Here is a 24,758-nt window from a genome sequence, read left to right on the forward strand (position 1 = left end):
ATGGGAAATTGCCAACACTTTGGTTGCAGCAAACAGATCATGATCTATGCATGGCTTCTCGGTAGCCCTGTTTTTCCAGAAAAATTCCACATAAAAGGCAAAAGAAGAAAAGAAAATCCCTTTAGTATTGAGTATTTACTTGTGACACTTGAACTGTAGGAAGAGGAACATGGTGGGGAAGTGCAGAGCATGCCGAAGGGGAGAAAGAGACAATCAGTCGCCCCAAGGGTATTACTATGTACTCTTGAAATTCCCTCGTTTCAGGAGCCAAAGGCAACCTGTACCCAAGAAAAATGACATGGGCCATTATCAACGAGCAAAGGACGTAGTGTAGCACCATTGTTTTATTCTTTAAAAAGCACCTCAAAGTAGAAAAAGCACCACAGATCAGACTCAAAACCGGCGTGTGCATTTCTGGCCTGAACTGTTGAACCAAACACTGGCTGGAGCACCAAAGTACTGATGGACAGATACAGTTAAAGTTGTACCATTTGCAATCTGCGGATTGCCAGGCACCTTTCATTCTTTCACCCATTCATCGAAGAGATCCACTCGCCTCTAGCTTCCAGAACATGCTTATGCAAATCCTCCCATGCGCATTTTCATGTTTTAGCCTAAGGATGACAGGACCTTTTAAATATATGTTTGCATTTGTTTACAACAACTTATGAAAAGTAAAAAAAATCTTTAAATCCACAGAATCTGTGCAACTCAGAAAAATCTAGTTCACTGCAGAATCCATGGGACACAGTCCTAAAATCATTCGACTCCTTCCTGGATTCCACCAACATCCCTACTTCAGATACAGACCCATGGAATTATCTCCGGGCCAACTTGGAACACACATTCTTTTGAGGCACTATGATCAGCGCTGGTTGTGCCTTCTCCCCAGATGCCAAAGAAACTAATTTTCAGGGGTGCTTAGAGAGTCCTAGCCATCTTGTAGAACTACAGTTCCCAGGGTTCCTTGTGGTACACCACAACTGGTCTAATACTGTAGTGTAAGCATCAGCTTTGCATGAACCTGCACATGTACGAACTCTCAGGTCATTAGTGTGGTAAGAAGGTGGCTTGTTGCTGCAGAAATGGGAACAACTTGGCATGAAAAAACCCCTCTCCTTGCTTCCGAGTGCTTTCTGTCTCCTGATCCTCTCTCATCTGTTAGCAGGCCATGACTGGATGGTCCAAAAAGCACTAGAGAGAAGCTTCTTTAACTGGACCTTGTTTTTTACCCGGTGGCTTGCTCTGGCTGGCATTGTCTTCTCTGCATCCGTATAATAAAATCTGCTCCAAATGAAGATGTTTGGCAATGTCTCTCAAGGAAAGAGCAGAAGGAGCTGGAGGAACACAGCCCCAGAGAGAAGCAAGGTCACTTCTAGCACAAGGTAGGGCAGAGAGGTTCCACCCAGCCAGGTGCTCGGTTCCAAAGGCCGCCACAGCTTCAGGTGGACTGACAAGGCAGCCCCAGGGAATGTGCAGTCACGCTCAATTTCCGGCCGTGTTCTTCAGCTCAGGCAAATGCTCACCAGGTATGACAGGGGCCGTTTCCAACAGCTCTGCCCTTCCTCCTCGTGTGCCGCGGCTCGCTAATTTTTGCACGCCTGTCAGTCATTCCCTCGAATCGATTGCTTGGCGACACGGACGTTCTGTTGACGCACCAGGTGTTGGCTTTGCTTGAGCCTTGCGGGGTGGGGGGGAGTCGGCTTCCGGGGATGGTGTCTCCCAACAGTGTCTGCACAAGGGGGAGCTGGGCCAGGGTGGTTTGCAAAAATGGAAAGAAGGCCCACGGGAGGGAAACTTTATTCTAAAGCAGCACCCACCATTCCTGGGCGAGTGCAGCGGGCGCGAAGTGCTGTGCCAGGAAAGGCCCCTCCGGTGGAGCCGAAGGCAGGGCAGGGGGATGTCTGAGTGAGTTGCTCCTTGATGAGGCGAGAGGAAAGCTAGGACTCCGAGAGGTTTGTGGTCTATCAGTGCAGTGAACGAGGAGCCTGGAGAATCCCAGTGGCCTTGGGAAGGCCAGTGCGGGGTTTGATGGAGCCCCAGCTGTGATGCAGGGTTTGGGGGGTGGGAAACAGTGAGTGGAACAGCCTGAAGATGGAAAAAAGAACATGTGCATTACAAATCCAAGTAGGGACGATTTATTCAGACCAGGTACTGCAAAGCATGCAAGGTGGTCAAACCAGTCAGTCCTAGAGGAGATCAACCCTGACTGCTCTTTAGAAGGCCAGATACTGAGGATGAAACTCAAATACTTTGGTCACCTAATGAGAAGGAAGGACTCCCTGGAGAAGAGCCTAATGCTGGGAACAATTGATGGCAGAAGAAGGAGGGGACGGCAGAGGATGAGGGGGCTGGATGGAGTCACTAGGGTGGTCAGTGTGGGCTTGGGTGGACTCCAGGGATGGTGGAGGACAGGAAGGCCTGGAGGAACGTTGTCCATGGGGTCGCGATGGGTCAGGCACGACTTTGCGACTAAACAACAAAGTGCAAAGCAGTCTGGCCATAGCGTAAAGGTTTAGAACATGGGTCCTCAAACTACAGCCTGGGGGCCGGATCCGGCCTACCATGCCCATTTACCTGGCCCACCTCAGAGGTTTTCAATGCGCCATGTGTGCACCCGCCGCCGTCCGCCTTACCCCCGTGAGGGGAGGTGGTGGCTTGCTCGCGTTTAGATCGTTTTAGACTTGCTCAGGGAAAACGATCTCCAAGTGAGCAAGCCGCTGCCTCGCCTCGCCTCGCTCCGCGCACCTGCCTGCGCGCCCTGCTCCCTGCCCCGGCACGTGCGCGCTCCCACGCCAGGTCGCACAACCCGCCAGCACCACCTTTCCAGCCCACGCCCAGCAGCGGCACCTTTCAACTGGCCCCCTGGTGAAAAAGTTTGAGGACCCCTAGCTTAGAAGAGTAAAAAGCATGCATATCCCAGTCACAGTGACGCTGGCAAGCGGAAATGTGCTTTTGGGGAAGGCCTAGAGACATGCAGAAGACTGAAATGCAAAACTTACAACACTTACATGTGGGCAAACTTTCTGGAAACTGGAAGCATCCCGGCAGATTAAATATTCTTAATAATTTTAATGCATGGTTTTGCTACATCATGACAGCCTTCCCCAACCGGGTGTCTTGCAGATGTGTTGGACTACAATTCCCAGTATCCTCTAGCCAGCCAAACCAGGAGTCATCATTGTGAGTTATTTAGGGCCAGCCCGTCATGCTGGTGCTGTCTGGGATCTAGTCCTTACTCAGTCACTGGATCACTCTGGGCCAGTCTCAGCCTAACCTGCCTCACAGGGTTATTGTTGCTGTGAGGCGAAAATGGAGAGGAAGAGGAGGATTTTGGGGGCTGCTTTGGGTTCCTTGCAAGAAAAGGAAGTGGGATATAAATGTATAAACCAACAATGTCTTGCTGAGCGGTTGGGTGATCTGCTTTTAGCTCTGTCATTAAAGCAGCAGACGATTTACCATTTTCTTGGAAGAGGTGAACATTCAGGAAAAGGGGAGGAGTACGTAAGAGGAGTCCTGTAGGATTAGGCGAAGGGCTCACCCAGCCCGCACACCTGGCTGCTACTACCAACAATCGGGAGTTCTCACAGGGCGGGCGCGAAGCCAAGCGACACACTTGTGCCGGCCGCAAGTTGCACCCAGAGACGCTTGGTGCTTCCGAATTGCGAGATTCCACAGAGCAGTCTTGACTTGCAGCTTCCAGAGACCAATCCTCCCTGAGTTCATGTGATCGCGCCTCTCCAAAGCCTTGCACAGCACCTGCCATCACTGCAGAATCACAGCCCATTCCAAGCGTTAATCATGCGTTACAACTGAAAGTAGTCGTTCCACGCTCCTGAGTCATCGCCGACTCATGGCGACCCAGTGAATGAACGGCGTGCCCTTGACAATCCTGCTCCGCTCCGGTAATTTCAGGGCTGTGGCATCCTTCATGGAGTCCATCCATCCCTTATTTGGCCTTTCTTTTCTTCTACTGCCTTCGACTTTCCCTAGTACAATGGTCTTCCTCTCCAGGGAGCTTTGCCTTCTCACGACATGCCCGAAGTAGCATGTCTGTTTTGTTCTTTTTGCTTCCAAGGAAAGCTCTGGCTTCGCTTGATCCAGGATCCACTTCTTTGTCTTTCTGGCAGCCCAGGATATCCACAAAGCTCTCCTCCAGAACCAGGTTTTGAACACATCTATTCCTGTTGGTTTTTACACTCACACACAGCGATCAGAAATACAATAACGTGGAGGCTTGTGGCCTTGGTTTCCAGTGAGACATCCTGACGCTTCAAATATTATCTTGCATTGTTTTCACCCACAAAACTCCATGACTCCTGTCATCATTGCATTTCTTCCCTGACTTTTCTCGTCTTACAAGGAACCCAAGACAGCTCGCAGAAACAGCCCTTCTCCAGTCTGTCCTCACAACAACCCTGTGAGATAGGTTAGGCTGAGGGTCTGTGCCTGGCCCAGAGCCCCCCTGTGCTTTGAGGCCGACTGGGGGCCAGAACCCAGGTCTCCGGCGCTCCACCTGCTACGCCACCGTGGCTCTCAGCTTGGGGTGTGTGCGTGGAAAGGCAGGGGGGATCCCACGCCATCCCTCTTGCACCCTGGACTCACATGAGCACCGTGGAGCACAGGTCATCTCTCCCTCCACTTTGCTCCACTGTTCTGCTGCCGGCCAGGCCTGGCGCCGATGCTCCTCCGATGCTTTCGCAGCCGCCCTTCCAAGCCACTGACCTGGAGCAACAGCAACCAAGGGGAAGGTTCCTCCATTAGTGCTGCATTTAAAGGTGGGGCATGAGAGGGCAGCCTTCCTCGGCCTGGTGCCCCCCAGAGGTGTTAGGACTGCAACAACCCCAATGACCATGGTAGCTGGGAATGACGGGAGTTGCAGTCTAAGCCATTTGGGGGGCAGTAGATGGGAGAAGGCTAGTGCTTTCCCCCTCTAGAACACAGAACATCAATTTCGTTGCCTTTTGAGGGGGCAGGTCAGGGCTGTCTTCCACCGCAGGGCATCCAGTTAGTCTGTTGGGACCCTCTAGTTGTGAAACAGGTCTTAAGATTTTCAACAAGTCATACTATTTTTGTTTGTTTGTTTAACATTTGGTTTCAAATTTTGCACTGTACGCTTTTAATGATGTTTTAATATGGTGTATTTCATATCGTATTTTTAATGTGCTGTTGGAAACTGCCCAGAGCGCTTCAGCCATTGGATCGGCATAACAATTAAACAAATATTTATGTGGATGTTTTCGTGTACGTTTGTCCCAACAAACCACAGTGCCAATTGTGGAGTTCGGCACAGAACCCTTTCCTAGCTTGCTTACTGGCTCAAGAGCGGTGAATTTGATCAATTTGCATCAAATATATGGGCAAATGTTTCACGTATCCCTAAAGACTGGGGGTGGGGGGAGTACAGTGCAGAAGGCCCCTAGTGCAGAAGACCCCACTCTGAGACCCACCCTTTTTAAAGGCAAGGGTGAGTTCCAAGAGGCCCAGGCGCTCTCGTGGACCGGGGCTTGGGGAACACTATAAACCTTTCCTCCCAGACGCAAGGTCTACCTGTTTCCGAAGAGAGGAGATGGTTTTCTCAAGTTCATCTACTAAAGCCCCGAGATCCTCTTCTGGGGGGTGGTTCTGAGCCGGTCCCTCCATCCTGTAAAAGGAGAGACAGCGAGACACGGGAGTTCCTCTGAGGGGGCTTCCCAGGAGCAGCACCTCTCCGGCTGCAAGCAGGCCAAACAAGGCAGCGCATGCCTAGAACAGCTTTGCACGCGCATTGCCGTGCTGTTAGTGAGAAAGTTTGCTCTGCTTTGCTGGCTCATCCCAAGCATAAGGTGCAAAAAACAGTGCAAACATCTCCTCCTTTTGCAAGTGCTTTGTGTGCATTTGTAACAGAATAAAGGGAGTGGGGCAGCTTCAGCTGTCAGGGGTAACGAGAAAAAGAACACAGAGAGCGGACAGGAGTGCCTTTTTCGGTAGACAGGCAGGGTACAAATGAAATAAATAAATACATGTGCCGCACCGGGGCTTGTCTCTGGAAGGGTTTTCTTCCGGGTAGCTGAAGCCAGAAGACCTCCTGCTTCGGAACTGTTGCGAGAGAGCCCGGAACTGGCCCTTTGTCCTGCAATCTGGGGGAAGAGGAAGGGATATTTTGAGGGTCGGGGTGGGTTTCGGGCCTCAAAATGCACCCCCACCCCCCAGTTATCATATTGGCTTCCATGTTGCGCCTTCTCTGAATGGTGGGAGAGACGGGGCAGCGTTTTCAGTGTGCGTTTCGCACGAGAGAGGCAAGTTGGCGCTGTGGGCTTCCTGCCTCGCTCCAGTAACCCATTCGCAGTTGCCCCAGTTGAACGGGCACAAGGGCTGCAGGAAGAGGGAAGGAAGTGTGCAGACAGGTTGTGGCGGGCGTGACACGTCCCATGCTGCTGCGAACCTGAGCCAGATCCCCGCTGGGGACGCTGGACTAGGCTCCTCGCGCACACACTCGAGGGCAAAGTACACGCTGCACGGCAGCCCCCCAACGGTCACAGCAGCTCTTTACCGCCCCTTCTGCACTGCAACAGGCCGCCAGATTGGGCACATCACAGGGGAGAAAGGGTGCTTAACCCTTCCACTGCCAGCCAGTGACCCCATCCCCCGGTCTCCTCACTTCCCCCTCCCACCAGCGTGTTTGACTTGCACAACGGGGAGGGAAGGCAGGTGGGGGAAAAGTTCAGCCCGCTTTCTGCCTGCCACTCCCGCCCTGCCATGCAAGCTTCCAACTGTCCCCAAAGGATGCCGTGCATTGAGACATGTCCCTCACTAATGACAGTCATATCAATAGCTAAAGGGAGAGCCCTGGTGAGTAACAGGAGAGTAGAAAGGCAAGAGGTTGCAACAGAGAGAAATAAGAGGGGGCAGCAGAACTACTCATTCCGATGGCTTCATTTTTCCTCTTCCCTCCCCTTGCCTTTTTCCTCGTCTCTCGTGTCTTTTTAGATGCAAGCCAGTTGACAGGACCATCTTAGTGATTTGCATTCTTAGCCATGACACACACTGGTTCTTCTGCTACATGTCCTCTAGGTGGCACTGTGGTTTAATGGAAAAGTGCAAATACACCAGAGGAAATTGTACTTTCTTGTGCGTTCACAATGAAATGCCTCGTGTTTCCTGCTGAAAGTTCTGGCTAGATGCAAAAGTGGGTCCCTACACTATCTAAAGAGCCAGGAGGAGGAAACGACAGGCGCGCAAAGAATGCCCTGTGTGAAAAAGCTGAACGTCATCTGTGAATAAGAAGGGCCAGCGCCACAATAAAAGCGTCATGTGGAGGTACCGCATCCTCCTGAGCCAGCAGGTTGCCTGCTGCACCAGCTTCGTGCTCCCGCAGCCCCCCAGCGGATCCGCCCTTGTCGCTTTTACCTTCGCAGCAATCTTGCCACATGCGCAGATCCACTTCTGGGATCTCGTCGCAGCTGACCATGCCCTGGGGGTAGGAGGCCACCCGGAAGACATCCCGCTGGAGCTGCCGGATGTGGTCACTGTTGTCGCAGATGATGCGGGCGAGGGACGCCTGCCTGATCTGCGTGAGCTGGGCTGGGGAGAACACACCTGGGTTCTCATACCAGAACCTGAGGGAGAAACGGTACCCAGAGCATCACCAGCCGGCCCACGGACCCAGGCCAGGCCGGGGAGCCCAGCCCCTGCACCAGGCAGATCTGCACCACGTTCCACAGGCACAGGGTCTGCGTGATCCCTGCAGCTGGCGGCCACGTGATAACTGAGGGCTGCGTGCACGAGCGATCCCAGGTTGGTCAGTGCAGAGCAGCCTTCTCCCACCTGCAAGATGCTGGCTGGGGATGCTGGGTGTCGTACCTGCAGAGTGCAGGTTGGCACAGGCAGGGCAGCTCATATTCCCCCAAGGTCGACTGAGATGGTTCTGCAGGGGAGACGGTCCAGCGACTCAAGAACAGCAGAGTCAGCCGGGAGCGAGGAATAACTGAGTGATGCACATTTGGGGGGGTGTTCCCCAAAAAGTTGATAGAGGTGCGTGTGCAGGGGGGCTATCATGCTGAGGAGGGGGTTGTCTCTCTGGCTCCCTGTAACACAGTTATTCTTCTGTCTCTCCCAATGGAATGCCCCCCCCCCACCCCAGACCTTTCCCAGATCGGAATCCAGACTCTGGATTTTTAAAAAGGCCATCTTCCAACTGGCCCATTTAAAAGCAGTGGTTTGGCATGAAGGATAAAGGGAGAAATAGAGCATCTTCTTAGGCGAACCCAAAGTGTTTTTGAAATAGATCCTTGGACTCCAGCTTTAAAACCCATTCACATTTACAGCCTTGAAGAAGAAGCAGTTCTGTAAGGTAGTAAATAGGCTTGAACCAGAGTGTTACGCGTAGGTCTAACCTTGCCTTCCCCACCCCAGTGCCCCGAATAGGTTCAGCTCCCATCAGCCTCAGCCGCATGGCCAGTGCGATGTGAAAAGCCTCGATTCTGTTGGCTTACCTGTCTCCATCCCGAAGTCTTCTAAACTGGGTTGTCAATAAGCACATGAGCGTCGGCCCCACCCTGGTCCCGGGAACAAGATCTTCCACCATCAGAGCAGGGAAGAGGTCGATATTCTTCGTAATTCCATACAAACTGCAAGAAGTGGGCAGAAGAACTCAGCTGGGGAAGCAAACGATGTCTGGTTCAATCTATCTAGCAGCAGATGGCTTTGACCTGCCTTTAATCTTCCTCTTTATTGTGTGTGTTAAGGTTTTACTTTATTTGTTTATTGTAGTTTTGTTTGCTTTGTTTCATATACCTTCTTATCATAGCATAGTAGAGTTGGAAGGGGCCGTGAAGGCCATCGAGTCCAACACCTGCTGGTGCAGGACACCAAGCCACACCATCCCACTCAGGTGGCTGCCCAGTTTCCTCTTGAAAGTCTCCAGTGTGGGAGAGCCACCACCTCTCCAGGCAGCTGGCCCCACTGTCGCATTGCTCTGACAGTGAGGAAGCTTTTCCTGATGTCCAGCCTGAATCTGGGTTGTCACAACTTGAACTGATTATTCTGCATTCTACACTCTTCTGGCACCAGCAGAAGAGATCTTGTCCTTCCTCTTTGTGACAGCCTTTGAGGTACTCATAGAGGGATACCATGTCCCCCCTCAGTCTCCTCTTCTCAATGCTGAACATGCCCAGTTCTCTCAGTCTTTCCTCATGCATTTGTTTGCCATGAAAATAAAATTAAACAAACAAACAAAAAATGGTTTTACATTGTTGTCTACCACAAACAATACACTTCCCATAGAATGGTGGTTGTCGTTACTAATTTTATTTCTATACTGCCCAATAGGTGGAGCTCTCTGGGAGGATTACAACAACTCATAAGGTGCAAGAAAATATTAAAAATGCAGAGAATAAAGTTATTAAAATTCAAAAAGCAAATCTCTGTGATGGGCGATCCCCAGAAAGGAATGCACAGCATCCTTGCCAAGTTCTGAGCTCCACAACTCTTTGAGGGAAGCTGTGTCAGAATCAAAGCAGACAAGGTACCCTTGGCAGGCCATGCGAGGATCCCCCCTTTAATCAGGAATGGGGAGCTCCGCTTTGGACTGGCACAGCAGTGCAGAATTAACAGGCGTTCAAGTCTTCCTCCACATCATTTTCTCCAATGTCCATTCTTCCTCCCAAGCCCCAAAGCTGCCGTCTGCTCCACTGGGGGAAGAAATAAACTCCGCCCCCGTTCCCCCCACTGTGGGGCTCCTGGCAGAGGGAGATTCAGAGGAGGAAAAGGAGGAAAAAGAGGGATGCTTCAGCTCAGCTGCTCTGATCAGAGCCGGACTCTCCCTGACAGCTGTTCTAAAATGCCACACCTGCCCTGGTTCTCCTCGTGTGTAAAGCCAGTATGTGTCCACAGTGGGGGATGCCACACATGCTTCAAGGTGCGTGCAGCGCTGAACCCATGGAGGTCTGGCTGAGCAGCGAAGTGGGAGAGGGCTGGGTCTGGGCTTCAGGCCCTCTGTCGGTTGGACTGTCAGTCCCTCTGACACTCAGGCTGTGAGCAACACCCTGCAACCAAAGCACCACCCTCCTTGCAGGACAGGACAGGGAGGAATCAGCAGGCTTGGCTGGGGGAAACGCCAAAGTCTACAGCAAATCTTTGGGGAGGGATAACCCGTGGGGGGGGGGACCCCTGGAACAGCCTAACGAGGACTGACCATGCTCAGTGGCCAGGGAACGCACAGTGGCTACAGTCAGGGCAGACAGGCAGAACAGCCGCCACGCCACAGACAAAGCTGTGGTGGGGCAATGGAATGACTGGAGCAGCACTCTGCGCTGCAACCTTCTGCTGCAGTTGCTGCTGGACTGGTTCTGTGGTCCGGGGCAACGGCCAGACTCAGAAGTCCATGGCTTGTTGCCGGAGAGTTTTACTCTGTTTTACCTGCCCACAGTTTCTCCCACCTCCTCGTCCCACCTCCACCTCCAAAGTCCCACCGAAAATCAGGATGCGCCGACTCGGTTTGCTTCTATACTGGGTGCAGTTATCTGTGCCTTCTCCAGCACCCGCACTGAGCCTTCCTACCTCCGAAGCTTTTCTCTGATCTCCAGGTTTTTAATCTCGTTCTTGAGGTCATCAAACTCCTGAGCAGAAGTAAGATTGCAGAAGACCCGGAAATCATTGTACGGGGGGATTCCGTGATCACGCCCTCTCTGGATGTTGATGGCCGCCAGGTCCAGCGAGACCGAATGCACCATGGAGAAGAGCTTCTCCGTCAGTTCCATGTTCAAGAGTTCTGAAGGGATCCGCATTTTCCCAGGGACCCCAAAGAGTCCCCGGAGAAGGGGATCGATGCCCCCCTCCTGGAGAATCCTGAACGGGGAGAAGAAGGCCTTATGAAGTGGGACGTGGCCTTGCGGGATGGGCCGGAAGGTCGCGTTGAGCCGGTAGAGCAGCGGGTGGATCAGGGTGTGGCCGAAGCGGAAGGCCGCCGTGGCGAAGACGTTCAGGATGCCGGCGTTCGTGTTGGGCTCGTAGCCTCTGTACTCTCCCAAGACCTTCATCCCAGCCTCCCCCAGTATCTTGGGCAGCCAGTGGGCGTAGGTGACGTGCTGCATCTGGGCCCACACGACCTTGCGGGCCTCGTGGTAGACCGTGTCCCCGTCCCAGTGAGGATTCAGGGCCAGAAGCTTGGTGGCCACCCGGTTATGCTCGCGGAACCACAGGGTGTGCATGGCGGTCAGGCCCAGCTGCTCATTGGCGCGGTGGTCGCCCGCCAGGAAGCACGGCACGGGGCTCTCGCTCTCGTCCCGCATGCATTCCGTGGGAGGCCCCACGGCGAACGGAAGGAGGGCTTTTCCCGAGCTCGGAACCAGCTGGCCCTGCTTGAGGAGCCCCCGCTGGTTGCTGAGGTCCCGCAGTTCCAGGGACTCGTGCTCGGTGCTTCCGTAGACGTTGGAGCCGTCGATGAAGGAGGTGAGGTGGTTGATCTGCTCCCGGGCGTAGACGGAGTTCATCAGCAGCGAGGTCATGCCGCTGCCGCACACCGGGCTGGAGCGGACGAAGAACATGCAGCGGCCATTCCTGACCCGCGGGTCGTTCTCCGGGATGAGGATGGAGAAGCAGGGCGGGTCACTGGTGCACACCTTGCTGCAGGGCTCTCCGTCGGAGAACCGAGCCATGCTGATGGCAGCCACCGTCTGGTCCAGGTCGTGGTCCAGAAACTGCCCCCACTGCATCAGCATGTGCGTGAACTGGCCGTCCGGCGTGACGGTCTCCGTGCCGATCATGGCGGTCGAGACCAGGCGCGGCAGCGGGAGCGGGAGCCCGCGGGACTCCTCCACCAAGGAGAAGCCTCTGGGTAGGTTGAAGCCGTTCTGGTAGGCTGGCTTGAGCAGGCGCTGGAACGCGGTCAGGGACGCTCCCCACATGGGGTGCTGGAGGTTGTTGCAGGAGCCGTCGTGGGTCCGGTACTTCTTGTGAAAGCAGATATTGGAGCAGTTGGGCGTGCGCCGGTGGGCGGAACAGCCGGACAGGTTGGCGATCATGTTCAGGTAGTGAGGGGAGACCAGGTCGTTGTAGCGGTAGCCTGCAACAGAACTCCCAAGGTGTTATCACATGGATTAGCATCCAAACAAATATCCCGTACAAAATAAGGAGGCAGGACTCCCTGGAGAAGAAGGGAAAATCAAAGGCGGAGGAGGAAGAGGAGGGAGACCAGCTCCGAGATGGGTGGGCTCCATCAAGGCAGCCACAGCCCTGAGTCAACAAGAGCCGAGCGGGGCTTCAAGACATTTCGGAGGGCTTTCGTTCGGAGTCCCCGTACGTCAGAGGCAACTCGACAGTACACAACAGCAACAAAATCAAAGCTATTAATGCGTTCCAAATCACATGGTCAGATGGTTTAGTTCAAAGACCAATCCAGGATATCTCAATTTTAGGGTTAGTTTCTATGCAAGTTTTCCTGTATTAAGAAAAGCCTGAATACACATGAGTGACTATGTCCTTCAACTGAGTCTGAATGGCACATCTCAGTTAGTCTGCGACCTGCCACATTCTGTCCTCTTATTCTTCCTTCTTGTATGTTTTATGGGTCTCATAATTTGCCCATTACAAATCTCCACAATTTTTAAAGTCTTAAGTCTGGGGAAAATCGGCACATTTTTGGAAATATAAACACCAGTCAAGTAATACTTGTCATGCTATGAACTGCCCAGAAGGTTTGGCTATTGGGCACTATAGAAATAAAATAATAATAATAATAATAATAATAATAATAATAATAATCAGTATCTGAAGATATGCTCTACCTGCAGATTCAACTGAATTGCAGAAGTATAGAAACATAGAAGGAAAGCAAGTCAGAAGGGGCCTCCCGGGCCATCTAGTCTGACCCCCAGTTCCAGCCAGCTCCCCTCATGACAAGCATGAACGTACGCACTGTAACAGATTTGCACCAGTTGCTGAGCAGCTTGGGCAGGTGGACCTGCCTGGTCTTGCACCTATCCTGCTGGTTTGCCACCCTGTGTATGGGGTGCTGGACTGGACAGACCTCTGGTCTGATCCAGCCAGGCTTTTCTTGCGTTCTCAATTTTCATGTAAGAATATTGCAACATCTCATTTTATTTCTCCCTTTTTCCTCTCTTCTGGTTTTGGCTTTGATTTCAACACACAAAATGAAAAGACGATTGTTTAAAAAGGTGAAGGAAAGGCATTTCATTGGTATTTGCCACTTACATCTGTGGAAAAGAAATACACCTGTACTGTCCGCTTTGGGCAGGCCCTTCCAGCAGGAGGGGCTCCCTGGCCGATAAACACACAACAGCGACACCTCCGTACCTGTTCCGTTCATGTCCACAACCAGTCCCTGCTGCACATGCTCCTGAATGAGCTGCAAGGTTCTTTCAAAGATTTCTCCAGCCCGGGCAGTCTCAATAGTGTACGGATCCCGCGGGTAACGGAAAAGGGCCAGCAGTTCATTTGGCGTTTTGGGTCGCCTGTTTGGTGAGAACGGAACACCATGTTTCACGGAGCACCAGACGTTCCAAGCAGCTAATTTTCTGCAGGATCATTTTTACTTAGAACTGAATTCTATACCAATTGTGGAGCCAAGTTTTATCAGACTTTATCAAGACTTTTTGGTTAGCATGGACACCAGCATTAATTGCTGCCTTCCTCTTTCTATCCCCCCCCCCCCCCCCACTTTGCCATGAATCTCATCACAGCTGGGAAAGAAAACCGCAACAGCAATAAATTGTTGTGAGCTATTCTTGTTGCTGCTTGATCGATTCAGCTGCCTGCATTGTTGGGTGCATGAGAAATTTCTCTTTTTGGCTCCGAATTTACCAGTTTGTACTTTCTGGACACAACACAGGCTTGAACAGAATCTGCTGTCAATGTCCTTACATTTCTGAGTTTGTAACTTGATTTGCGGTCCCCAAGAATACATTTGAAAAATGTACAAGAAAATGCATACTTTAAAAAATGAGCACAGACACCTTAATCCAGGGATGGCAAACCTATGGGCACACAGAGCCCTCTCTGTCGGCACGCAAGCCAAGTCACCCCATGATCGCCCCCGCAGCCGAGCATCGGATCACAGCGCACACAGGGGCCATGCGCATGCTCAGAAAGGAGTATCGGCGCCAGGCAATGATGTCATGAGCCACGACTCATTAGCTGTGATTCGTCTGAGCTTTCGCATGGCCGGTCACTGCGTTGCCAAGGATACGTATATTTTTGCTTGGACTGGCTGTGAGTTTTAATACATTCATTTTTATTAACACAAGATTTTAGCTTTGAGTTTTCTTATGAAAAATTGAAATTTAATATCTGAGATTTAGCAAAGAGGTGTTCTAATTCATGTTGTGCTGTCCCCCTGGCATATTTGAATCTTCAGCATTATATTCAGATTTTATTGCAGTGTTGGCACTTTGCGATAAATAAGTGGGTCTTGGGTTGCAGTTTGGGCACTCGGTCTCTACAAGGTTCGCCATCACTGCCTTAATCTATGGGGAAAGAACGCACGTAGTTTAGGGACGGGTACACCCAGCACCTAAATTTGGAAAAATATAGATGAAATTATGCACATCTCTGTGCAAAAATAAAAGAAAAAACAAAACAAAACCAACATTTGCCATCTAATATGCACAATAATTACAACATTGGAAGGATGAATGGACACCTGCCATTACAAAACAGGAGGAAGAGTTAATGAAACTTTCGAACTTTGAACAGGGGCCCTTTAGGAACAAGCTTCAAATGGATAAATATTGGATATTTGTCCTGTCTTTGTGGAAGTTTATGCAAAATTATTTTTAGCAACAGTAGCATGTTTTGTTATACAGTGACAAGTAAGGGATCTATAATGTCCACGCAACTGAATCTCACCCTTACTTGCTAAACAGTTCGGTCCGTGTGGAATTGATCGCGTGGTCCACACTGCTGATGGCTTCCTGGATCGAGGTGGCCACGAACGTGTCGCCGGTCCTGCCGACATCAGTCGCTGGTTTTGCCCCGTGGGAAAACAACAAAGGGAAACAACAGCAAATCCAAAATCAGTGCATATTCCATTTGAGCATCATCCGCAGACTGTGTTCCAACAGCCGGACCTCCCCTGAGCGTGCAAACCTTTCCACAGCCAGTTTGCTCAAGATACGCAAATGCCACTATTATAAGAATAAAGTGTTGTTATGGGGGGGGGGTCTTTGACTTTTGCACCTTGCAGTTTTCTCCTTTCTTCTCACGAAGGCTGGCCTGTGCCGCTCTGTGTTTTACACCACAGCTCAGCAACCTCTATGCCCTCAGTGAAAAAGAGGAAGAGGTCAGGCTGGGTCTGGTGCGCCTGCCTCAAACAAAATGCCTGACCCATTTTGAGACCCCCCTCAGCACAAATGGGGATGCTGCAAGTTCCCAGAGGGGCAGGATCGCTCCCCTGAAGTGCCTTCCCTTCCCTTCATCCTTTCACCTGGTGCTGCCTGAGGTCTGTCTTTGAATCCCGCTCATTGTCCCACCTGAATGGTGATGGTGGGCAAGGCCAACTGTATGGGCACCTTGGTGGACCAGATAGGAAACTGTCACATATGGATCAGGCCCATTGGCTGGGGGTTCCCTAACCCGCCCTTAAAACTAGGCCCCTGTATGGATTTGCCGCTGGTGAGAAGGATCTCCTTGAGGAGTTGAGCGTCATGGTTTTAATTAAAAATATTTGTGGAAAGCGCTGGGGTCTCTTAGAACAGGGCCTTCCTTCTCTCATTAGCACAGGTGGAGTGCCTCTTCTATAAATCATAGGAGAGCTGGAAGGGGCAGTGAAGACCACTGCACATTCCCCACCCCTCCACCCCGAAACAAATAATTGTCTTTCTTTTGTAAGATCTTCGCAGCTCAAATAAACACAGGTTGAATGCTGCAATCCCTCGTATGTTTAGACAAAAAAGTCCTTCAGTACCCAGCATTCCCTGCATAAGTGGCTGAAGAATGCTGGGAGTTGTACGACTTTTTCCCATGTAAATAGATTACACCCAAACTGATTCAGTGAACTGCAAATGGGTGAACCCGCCTCTCCTCCCGGTATGTATCAGCCAGGGCGGCCTTCCCACACTAGTGTGCTGAATTACGGATGTTTCCCGGCAAGCCCTGGCTGAACAAGGGCTTCCTGAAGAGGGCAGTGTTAGGGGAAAGCCAGGTGGCCCCAACCCACGCTAGGAAAGCAAAGCGAAAACTATCTTACCGATGACTGTCAGCTGCATGGTGCTGGAAGTGAAGCCAAAGGTATTCCTGGCTATGCACTCGTATCTTCCTTGATCTGCCAGACCCAGATCTCTGACAGAGAGGGTTCCCTCCGGGCTGATATGAAACTTTCCACTCTCCGTGATCTGAATCCCTTCCTGTTGTACACAGAAAGGAGGTTAAAGCTTGAATAGATTTGCTTCTGCTTGTGACCCATGCCAGGCCCCTGCCTTTCTCTGCAACAGAGCTGTTAATTCTACTTCTACCCAATTCCCTTTATTATGCGGATGGCAAGCAAACGGATCTCCCGCAGCACGGTACTTCTAAGCTTCAGTGAGTGTCCCGGGTTTCAGCATCATGAAAAAGTGTTGCCACAGAACTGATCCCGATTACTATGGCCTGCCTTTCTCAAGCTAAGTGGGCTACCAAGTCCTGCTGTCAGGGTGGGTCCTTCCACAAAGACATCTCCCTAGCTCCAGGTCTTTTTGAGCTCCAGGTGACCCTGTGCTGTCCCTTTTCAACTGATGCCTAACTCAGGGGTCTTGCATCCCCAGTCCATTTGTTAAAGTTTTCATTCACACGAGTGCAAAAGGCCCAGGTCAGCTGTCCTTCAAAAGATCAGACAACAACCAAGTTTCCTCCTCTCCGTTCCTGGAGCCTTCTGCTCCCATCCCTGCCTCCCTGTTAGCATCTTCCTCTTCCTACCCCCTTTCTGACTTAGGATCGGCCCCCATGTCCTCTTCGGACAGGTCTGCAGAGGTGCCGAGCTCAGCGCACCAATCTTGCACTGCAGGATGTGAGAGACAGATGCGCAAGCGCCGCTCTCTGAAAAATCAACCACAGCGACAAACACACACTGCAACCACAAAACCTGGCATCCTGGTGTGATTTTTTCCCCTCTTCTGAAGGTTGCGTGTGTGCATGTTAAGGTGTGGAGGAGCATTCGGAACCAAAACCCATCACTTGCAAGTGGAACAACTCGTTTTACCGCCTCGATCTCCTGCACGAATCAACAGGGCCAGAGGGCCACCTTGCAAGAAGCGAGTTTGGCTGGGTCGCTCCATGTGAAGGCGCTTTCTTGGTGGGTCTGCATGCAGGCAACTGGCCTTGTGTTAATGATTCAGTAGGTACTTCGCAACAAACTACCTCCCAGAAAATACAGATGAAATTAAACACACTGGTTTGTAAACTGTGCATAGGCTAAGCCATTTCTAAGATGGGCTTGGCTCAGAAGTCTTCTGAAAAAGCCAGCTTGGTCTAACTTTGACCAAGAGTGCTTCCACAGCAATTGTCTTGCATTGCTGGGGCAATCCAGACAAATCTCCCTTGTTTTCTCTTTGCTTCCTCATCTTTTTCTGACTAGAAAGAATCATTTGTGGAGGAAAAAATGGAATAAATGCAAAATGCATCTTTTAGCCCTAGCAGGTTTCCCTCAATAACTGGGGTCTTCAACACGGTGCCAAAGAAATCTCTTTTGGTAGCTGTCATGAGCTCAGCTCCTCCTTTTATTTTTCATTTTTCCTTAAATTGGAAAACTAATATATTGCAAGGCAAAGCTCTGCCATCTACCCCTTTTTATTTGGAGTTTCTCCCTTCGTGTTTTGGAGCTCCAATTTCCATCGCTTCTGCTTTAAGCAAGTTACTTTCCTTTCAGCTGTAGGTGTGTCTTCTGGGCAATGCCTGTTTTGTGCCGGGCCATGCTCACTGTGGCAGCCATTTTGTGAAAGCACCCACAACACTACCAAGATTCCAAAAGTGCCTCCCGACACAGCAAAGCTGGGGACCCCCCTTTGGGAAGCACTGCACCCTAAATACCCAGGCAACACAAATGTGAACCAGGCACGGATTTTGTGTAATTGCATTTCTTCTGTGTGACCACCAGATGTCGTTAAGGCATTAAATTCATCAGAGGGAAAGCTGAGACTTGAGGCGAGATTATTTGACATACAGGATGGCTCATGCTTCTTGAAATGCATGCTTGGACACATCGGTATGAAACCTGGGGCATAAGCCTGGGCTTGGATTAGGGGTCCCTCCCAGCATGGATGGGTGGGGTGTCCCTGCTGACCAGGAAGGCTACCCCTCCACCCCAAATTTGGAGATAAGATGGCAAAAACATTGCTGCTCAAGGCTCTCATACCCAGCCAACTATCTGTACTCTTCACAAGTCCTTGCGGTGCTTCAAAAGCCTGCGAAATCCGATGTGAAAGCGGGGAAGGAGAGTGAGGGTGGCTTTTGTGGTGGTTTTCACTAATTTCTTGTTACTGTGATTTCCCACATTTTTTCCTCTTGCAAGGAACCCAAGATAGCTTGCAAAATTTTCTGCCTCCTGCTCTCTGTTTTATCGGTACAGCAACCCTGTGAGGTAGGTTAGGTTGAGAGTGACTGGCTGGCCCAAAGTCGCCCAGGGAGCTTCAGGGCTGAGCAGGGAGTAGAACCCGGATCTCCCAGGTCCCCGGCCCAGGTCTCTCACCACACCACACGAACTCTGGTGTGTGCTGGGAAATACTGGCTGGGAAGGACGGAGAATGTAGCCCGGGACATCTGGAGCACACCAGGATGGGGAAGGCAGACGAACGCCACAGCAGCACCGCCAGGAGAACCTCGACACTTCAAGATACACACCAGAGGCCCTCCTCTGCATGGGGTCCTCCTTGGAGATTTGCTGTCCTGCAGTCATGGGAGTCCATCAGCCATGGATCCCAACCTGTGAAGGGCTTTCAAGGCCAGCCCTCAGCCCTGCCTTAACGTGGGGCAGGATCCAGCCATAAAAAGCCAGCTCATACAAACACAACTTTCAGGGTTTTCCACAAAGTGCTGATACACAGATCTGCACTTCTGCCATGGGGGGGGGGCACAGATCTGCACTTCTGCCATGGGGGGTCTTGGATGTGCCCTTCCCGTTTGCACTCAAGCCTGTGGCTTGTATAATTAAGGAAGATTTGGAATGGGCACCTGCCATCACACAAAGGGTGCAGGAGTTAACAAAACTTTCAGTTTTTGAACAGATGGCCTTTGTAATCTAGAAATGGACCATCCATTTCTAGTGTATTGTTGGAAACTGCACGTTATTTTAATAAAGGTTGGATATTCTGTTATATACTCGCATATAGAGATATATAATATGTATGTGATTAATGTTATGGATCATTTTACATTCTATTCAACATTGTAATGCCTCAGTTTTGTCCCCCCTTCTCTTTAATGGTAGCTTCTGTTTTGCGCTTTTGTTTTGTTTTGCACTGCATTGCACAATGAACAATGAAAGAGAAGTAGGTTTGGGGATGGAACATAAAGGAAAAGGCCACCCTTTTTGCGGTTTCGGCAACCACATCTTGGGGAGGGTAAAGGAACACCGGAATCACTGTTTAGGGCGAAGGAAAAGAGCTTCTAATGGCTTCTAATGGGTGCGGAATGTATTTCAGTGGAATTCAATTTTGGAGGAGCTTTTGGGGGCCAAACACAAAACAGGACAGAGCAAAAGGGCTAGACCAAGAAGAGCAGCATCCGCCCTGCACTCATGAAAAGAGACGCTGGGAGATCCGCTTCCATCTTTTAGAACGAGGGAGCAAAAGGAAGGGCCATGCCTGCTCCGGGAACCCTGCAGGCCAGCCTGGGTCCCCGAGCTGTCTGGGTCTGGCCACGGGCATGAGGTCACAGCCCCCTCTCTGAGGAGCAGAAGCCCCAAGCCCCTGGATGCTGCCGATCCACCTGCCAGGACTACGCAGGAATCACTCTGACCTTGGCCCACATGATGGTCGGCCGGGGATCCCCTTGGGCAGCACAGACAATCTCGATGTCCTGGCCGGTTTCGGCAACCACATCTTGGGGAGGGTGAAGGAACACCGGAATCACTGTTTAGGGCGAAGGAAAAGAGCGGAACACGTGTCAGAGCCCTCCTGGCAAAGGAGAACCAGAAGGTTGGGGCGAAACCCTAAAGGAATCCAAAGGGTGATGAAGAAGCACTTCTAAACGGGACTTGCCTCGCGGAGTCACCCAGAGCTGCACAGGGACGCTCCGGACCCCAATCACGCTGATGGCGTGGCACTCGTACGGGCCTTGGTCATGAAGGGCCACCTGGACCACCCGCAGGGTGCCCGTGGAGAGGACACTGTGCCTCCGGTCACTCGGCAGCGGTCCACCTGAGAAGACCAGAGCGAGAGGTTAAGGCACGTGTATTCAGATGGTGTTCCGGATCGGAGCGGGGAATACACCCATTTCAGGTCTTCCTTTCATAAGATCCACTCATCCTGAACTTGGATTTTTCCCAAGTACGTATGTATCTGCATTTCTGTGCACATTTCTCCCAAGACGTACAATTTTGTGTACAATTTGGCTAACATAAAAACTGTTTGCAAGTGATTTTCGTGAACACATGAACATTTCTGCACACTTATTTTGACTGGAGAACTCCACTGAACAACTTCAAAAAGCTGTGAATTGCAAAGGATAATTGCATTCTCATACTCTTACTGGTTTGAAAGTGCAACCTTACCGACGCAATCAGCAGCGGTAGGAACCCTGAGAGCTCACTTGGAGGCTTCTGTGGTTCATTGATGAGATCCCAATCTTCCTTGAAAGAAAACTCGCCGGCTGCAGCCTTCCTTCCCCTATAATGCCCAGCAGCGAGGTATCGCTGGGCAACCACATTTTAGGTAGCGCAAAGCCGAGATCAAAAGCTCCATGTGTAATATCTGTGCACCTTAGAACAGGTGTGGAAAAAAAGGTGGATCTGCAGCTGTTTGGAGCTTCTACTTTGGGCCTGCATGACCAATGGATAGCAATGCTGGGAATTGAAGTCCAAAATATCTAGAGAGTTCTTTTCTACCCATCCCTAGGTAGAGCATTCAGCCAGATCTACACAATGCAAGCATGGAAAGCGTTCCTTAATGACAGTTTCAATGCCAGTGTGTTCCAGGGATAGATGCCTCCCTTTCCTTCCTTTCCAACAGATCCATGTGCCTCAGTTTTAGGAAACAAGAAAAGGGGCCCTCTTTTGTGCCATTTGGGCTGCAGCAGCCGATGTGGAAGAAGGCTGGTCACAGAGGCCTCGCCAGTAACGGAGTGTCCCCTTCTGCACGTCACTCGCACAAGTCCGTGTTTGCAGACTTCCTCTCCGTTTGCTTTGCAAGACTGGCGCGAGCACAAGAGGGAGCCCGGGAAATGCTAGAGGGACACACTCTGCCAGGGACTGTGCCCACCCTACCCTCAGGCTGGTGGCATGAGCCCTTAAAAGGCCAAGAGGGAGCCCAGATCGCAGGGAGGCCTGTGCAAGAGTCTAGAAGGCCAATGAGAGGAATGGCTTGGCTGGCTAGACATTTTCCAGGAGCAAGTTGGGGTGGGACTAAAAGAGCCAAGCCAAAACCCTCTGAAAGACGCGATATACAAAACCCAAAGGGCTTGTTCATCCAGTTTCACAGTGAGAACATTGCCGTGCAGGGGTGATCAACCCCGGTCCTCATTCTAATATGCAGAAGGAAGCTTTCCTTGGGGGCATCAGAGCCAAGAAGACAACACAGGGGGAGGCAGTGACCTACCTGGTCACTGCCTCTTAGCCTAACCTCCCATCACCAGGGAAGGCCGAGCTCTGAATTCGGGCGACTGCACAACCGGCTTTCTGCATTACCTTGCAAGCCTTTGAAGCACCATTCCTTGCTGGTCTCCCAAACCAGTAGGAAAAAGCACATCTCCCATTAATCTCTCCTGCCAAGGTGCCTGGGGGCATGTAGCCACTCTGATTTTGCAACACATACAATAGGGGAAAAACCCAGGTATAGTCTGGTTTTGCATTTGTATCTGTAGCTGCGGAATCCAGAACCGCTCTCCTGGACATTCACTACACAAGATGCAATTTGTGAGCGTGGACCAGGCGATTTGGATTTCCTCTTCTCTCCTTTGATCATTTCCACCATACTCTGGGATTTCTGAAAGAATGGCCCACGAGGCGAGGTTTAATGCCAAAACCACAGTTATTATTGCATTTATTGATATCGCCAGTTTTGTTGATCTGCCAGTAGCCATGCTGCTAAGCGGGCCTTCCCTGGGCCGTGCCGGATCACAAGTCTCAGCATCCCATTGCTGGGGATGGTGGGCACTGCAGTCACTGCATTCTCTGGGCACCCATTTGGCCAAGAGTGCAATGAAGCCAGAGGGCACTTCCACCGCCTCTGTGCGCTCCAACCATCGCCACTTCAGGATCGATAGTGGGCAAACACTCTGCTAAACACACTGTGCACACTTCCAGTCCGCAAACTGTGCCACGAAGCCAGCACCATACCTGCTCTGGTCCAGGCAATAACAGGCAGAGGGTGGCCTTCCGCGGAGCAAGGGAAATCGACACTCTGGCCCTCCGTCACACTCTGGTCAGTCGGGATGACCAAAAACCTCGGGGTGTCTGAGAAGCGGGAGAAGATGAACAGAAGAAAGCACAGAACAGGTCAAGCGGCATGAAAATGGCAGATCCTCTCCCCACCTTGTGTTCCTACTTCTTCCCTCAAAGGATCAATGACAAGCTCTTCATTCCCACACTCTGTTTGTTTTTAAAGGGAATTTGGCTCAATTGAGTGGCTTTGTAAATGCTCGCTTTTGCAATCTTCTGCTGTATCGAGTTAATCTTTATGGTTAATATAGCATTTCAAAACTTTGCATACATTAGAAGTCGTTGTTATGTGCTGCCAAGTTGTCTCTGACGGACGGTGCCCCTATGAGCTAAAGCCCTCCAAGATGTCCCGTCTCCGACAACCCCGCTCAGCATTTGTAAATTCAAGGCCGTGGCTTCCTTGATGGAGTCAATCCGTCTCACGTTTGGTCCCCTTTCCCCTCGACTTTCCCAAGCACGGTTGTATATAGTACTTAAAAGTAAAACATTACTGCCAAGTTAATTCTCACGGGACTTAATATAAGCAGTTATTCATCTTGAAAGCTAGCAAAACCAGCTGGTATTTAGGCAAGGGCAGCTGCAAACACGCACTCCCAATAATGCCGTGGGGTGGAACCCACAGAGAGCACTCTTTCACCAATCTCTGGACGCTGTGCCAGCTCTCGTCTGGGGCACCCCACCCTTTCTGGCAAGCCTTGCACAGACGTTCCCTATTCCGCAATTTTGTGGTCTGCACCCGAGTCTCCCTCCTGAGTCTCGTGCAGCCATTTGCCTTTTCTGTGCCCCGGTAAACGATCAGAAAGTGGGTGCAGGCAGGACCTCCTGTAGGCGAAAGGCTGGCCGTGTTCTTCCACTTCTGCAGCTACTAAGTATAAGCAATCGGACTTAACATCCAAGCAACATGTTTGAAGGGATCAAGGTACTTCTGCCCATGTGCTCAGTCGTTTTCACAACAGCTTTGTGAGAAGGCCGGTAAGACTGGGCCCATACTGCAAACTGGAGGGTTGGAGGACATGAATGTTAGCCACTGAGTGAGCCCAGGGTTACAGTGAGAGCTGAATGGAGCTATTCTCAGACAACGGCCGAGTTCACACATAAAGCAAAGCGAAGGTAATCAGGGTTTCTTGCTTTAGCCAATGAATGGCTTTGCAGAGAGCAAACGAATTTTAATTGTTATTGTCTTAATTTATTGTTGTGAGCCGCCCCGAGGCTTCGGCGAATGGGGCGGCATAAAAATGTTTTAATAAATAAAATAAATAAAAATGCAGCACAATTTCATTTCTAGCTCATTCCTCTCCTGCCCACTTGGCAGCAGTGCAAACAAGTCAGGGATAAGCCATGGTTCCAGGCTCACACATCACAACTAGCCATGGTTTCAACAGGCCAGACTTTCTAAGCCAACAACAAACTATGGCTTCTATTTGCGGTTTATAATTTATCAACAAACCATGGTTTATATGCACAGGTGGGGTGAAGCGCAAGACCTCTTTCAGCATACCATGGTTTAGTGTTATGTGCAAAGCAGGCCCAACTCAGTACTAATACATCTGCCGGGAAATCTGAAAATTCTTGATAAGGGAATGGGAGGAATCTAGGAGGAGTAAACACACCTGCTTACACCTTACTCTTAGCTGTCTTACTTTTCACACTCATAGTTTTGGATCTTCCTTGACTTCCACATAACTCGGTGCCAACCCATTCTCAATAATGAATATATTTTCCGGTCACCTTGTACCAGGAGGTTCGCTGTCGCTTGGATGGACCCCTCACTGTTGCTGGCGTTGCAGCTGTACTGCCCCTGGTCTGAGAAGGTGACATTTTGGATGAAGAGGCCCCCAGAGCTGGTGATGGTGAAGCGGGCATCCTGGGGCAGTGGAGATCCCGAGCGCAGCATCCAGACGACGCGCGGCGTGGGGTGTCCAGACACCCCGCATTCCAAAGTCACGCTCTGGCCAACCAGCACTTCCGTGCTCTGGGGCTGGATAACAAAGCTGGGTTTGGCTGGAGGCAAAAGCAACGAAAAGGTCCGTAACAGAGACTTCGCATGCATCGCTGTGGAGTGTTCCACTTCAGCGAGAACGGCTGCATTCACACAACACGGAAAACACCTCTGTGTAGGGACTGTCGTTCAGATTTGCGTTACCATGATCTACCTGACAGACAATCAAGTGGTTTCTACTTAACCGTGGTTTCCATC

The 24,758-nt window shown here is 51.0% G+C and overlaps 1 protein-coding gene across 1 annotated transcript; it reads right to left on the reverse strand.

The window, feature by feature from the left end:
* Positions 1 to 326: 326 nt before the first annotated feature.
* Positions 327 to 24,744, reverse strand: LOC123036345 (peroxidasin homolog). Its single transcript, XM_044455521.1, has 14 exons — positions 24,290 to 24,744; positions 22,460 to 22,576; positions 20,166 to 20,324; positions 19,924 to 20,036; positions 16,184 to 16,340; positions 14,851 to 14,959; positions 13,294 to 13,451; positions 10,540 to 12,043; positions 8,475 to 8,609; positions 7,390 to 7,598; positions 6,014 to 6,119; positions 5,551 to 5,644; positions 4,606 to 4,725; positions 327 to 2,088 (listed from the first exon to the last, which is right to left on the reverse strand). Exons 1-13 carry the CDS (start codon positions 24,609 to 24,611, stop codon positions 4,627 to 4,629), a joined length of 3,282 nt encoding a protein of 1,093 aa, XP_044311456.1. The 5' UTR covers positions 24,612 to 24,744; the 3' UTR covers positions 327 to 2,088; positions 4,606 to 4,626.
* Positions 24,745 to 24,758: the final 14 nt, after the last annotated feature.

This window comes from Varanus komodoensis, unplaced genomic scaffold, assembly GCF_004798865.1.
Source record: "Varanus komodoensis strain SLA01 unplaced genomic scaffold, ASM479886v1 scaffold8, whole genome shotgun sequence".
In the NCBI taxonomy this organism is placed as follows: Eukaryota; Metazoa; Chordata; class Lepidosauria; order Squamata; family Varanidae; genus Varanus; species Varanus komodoensis.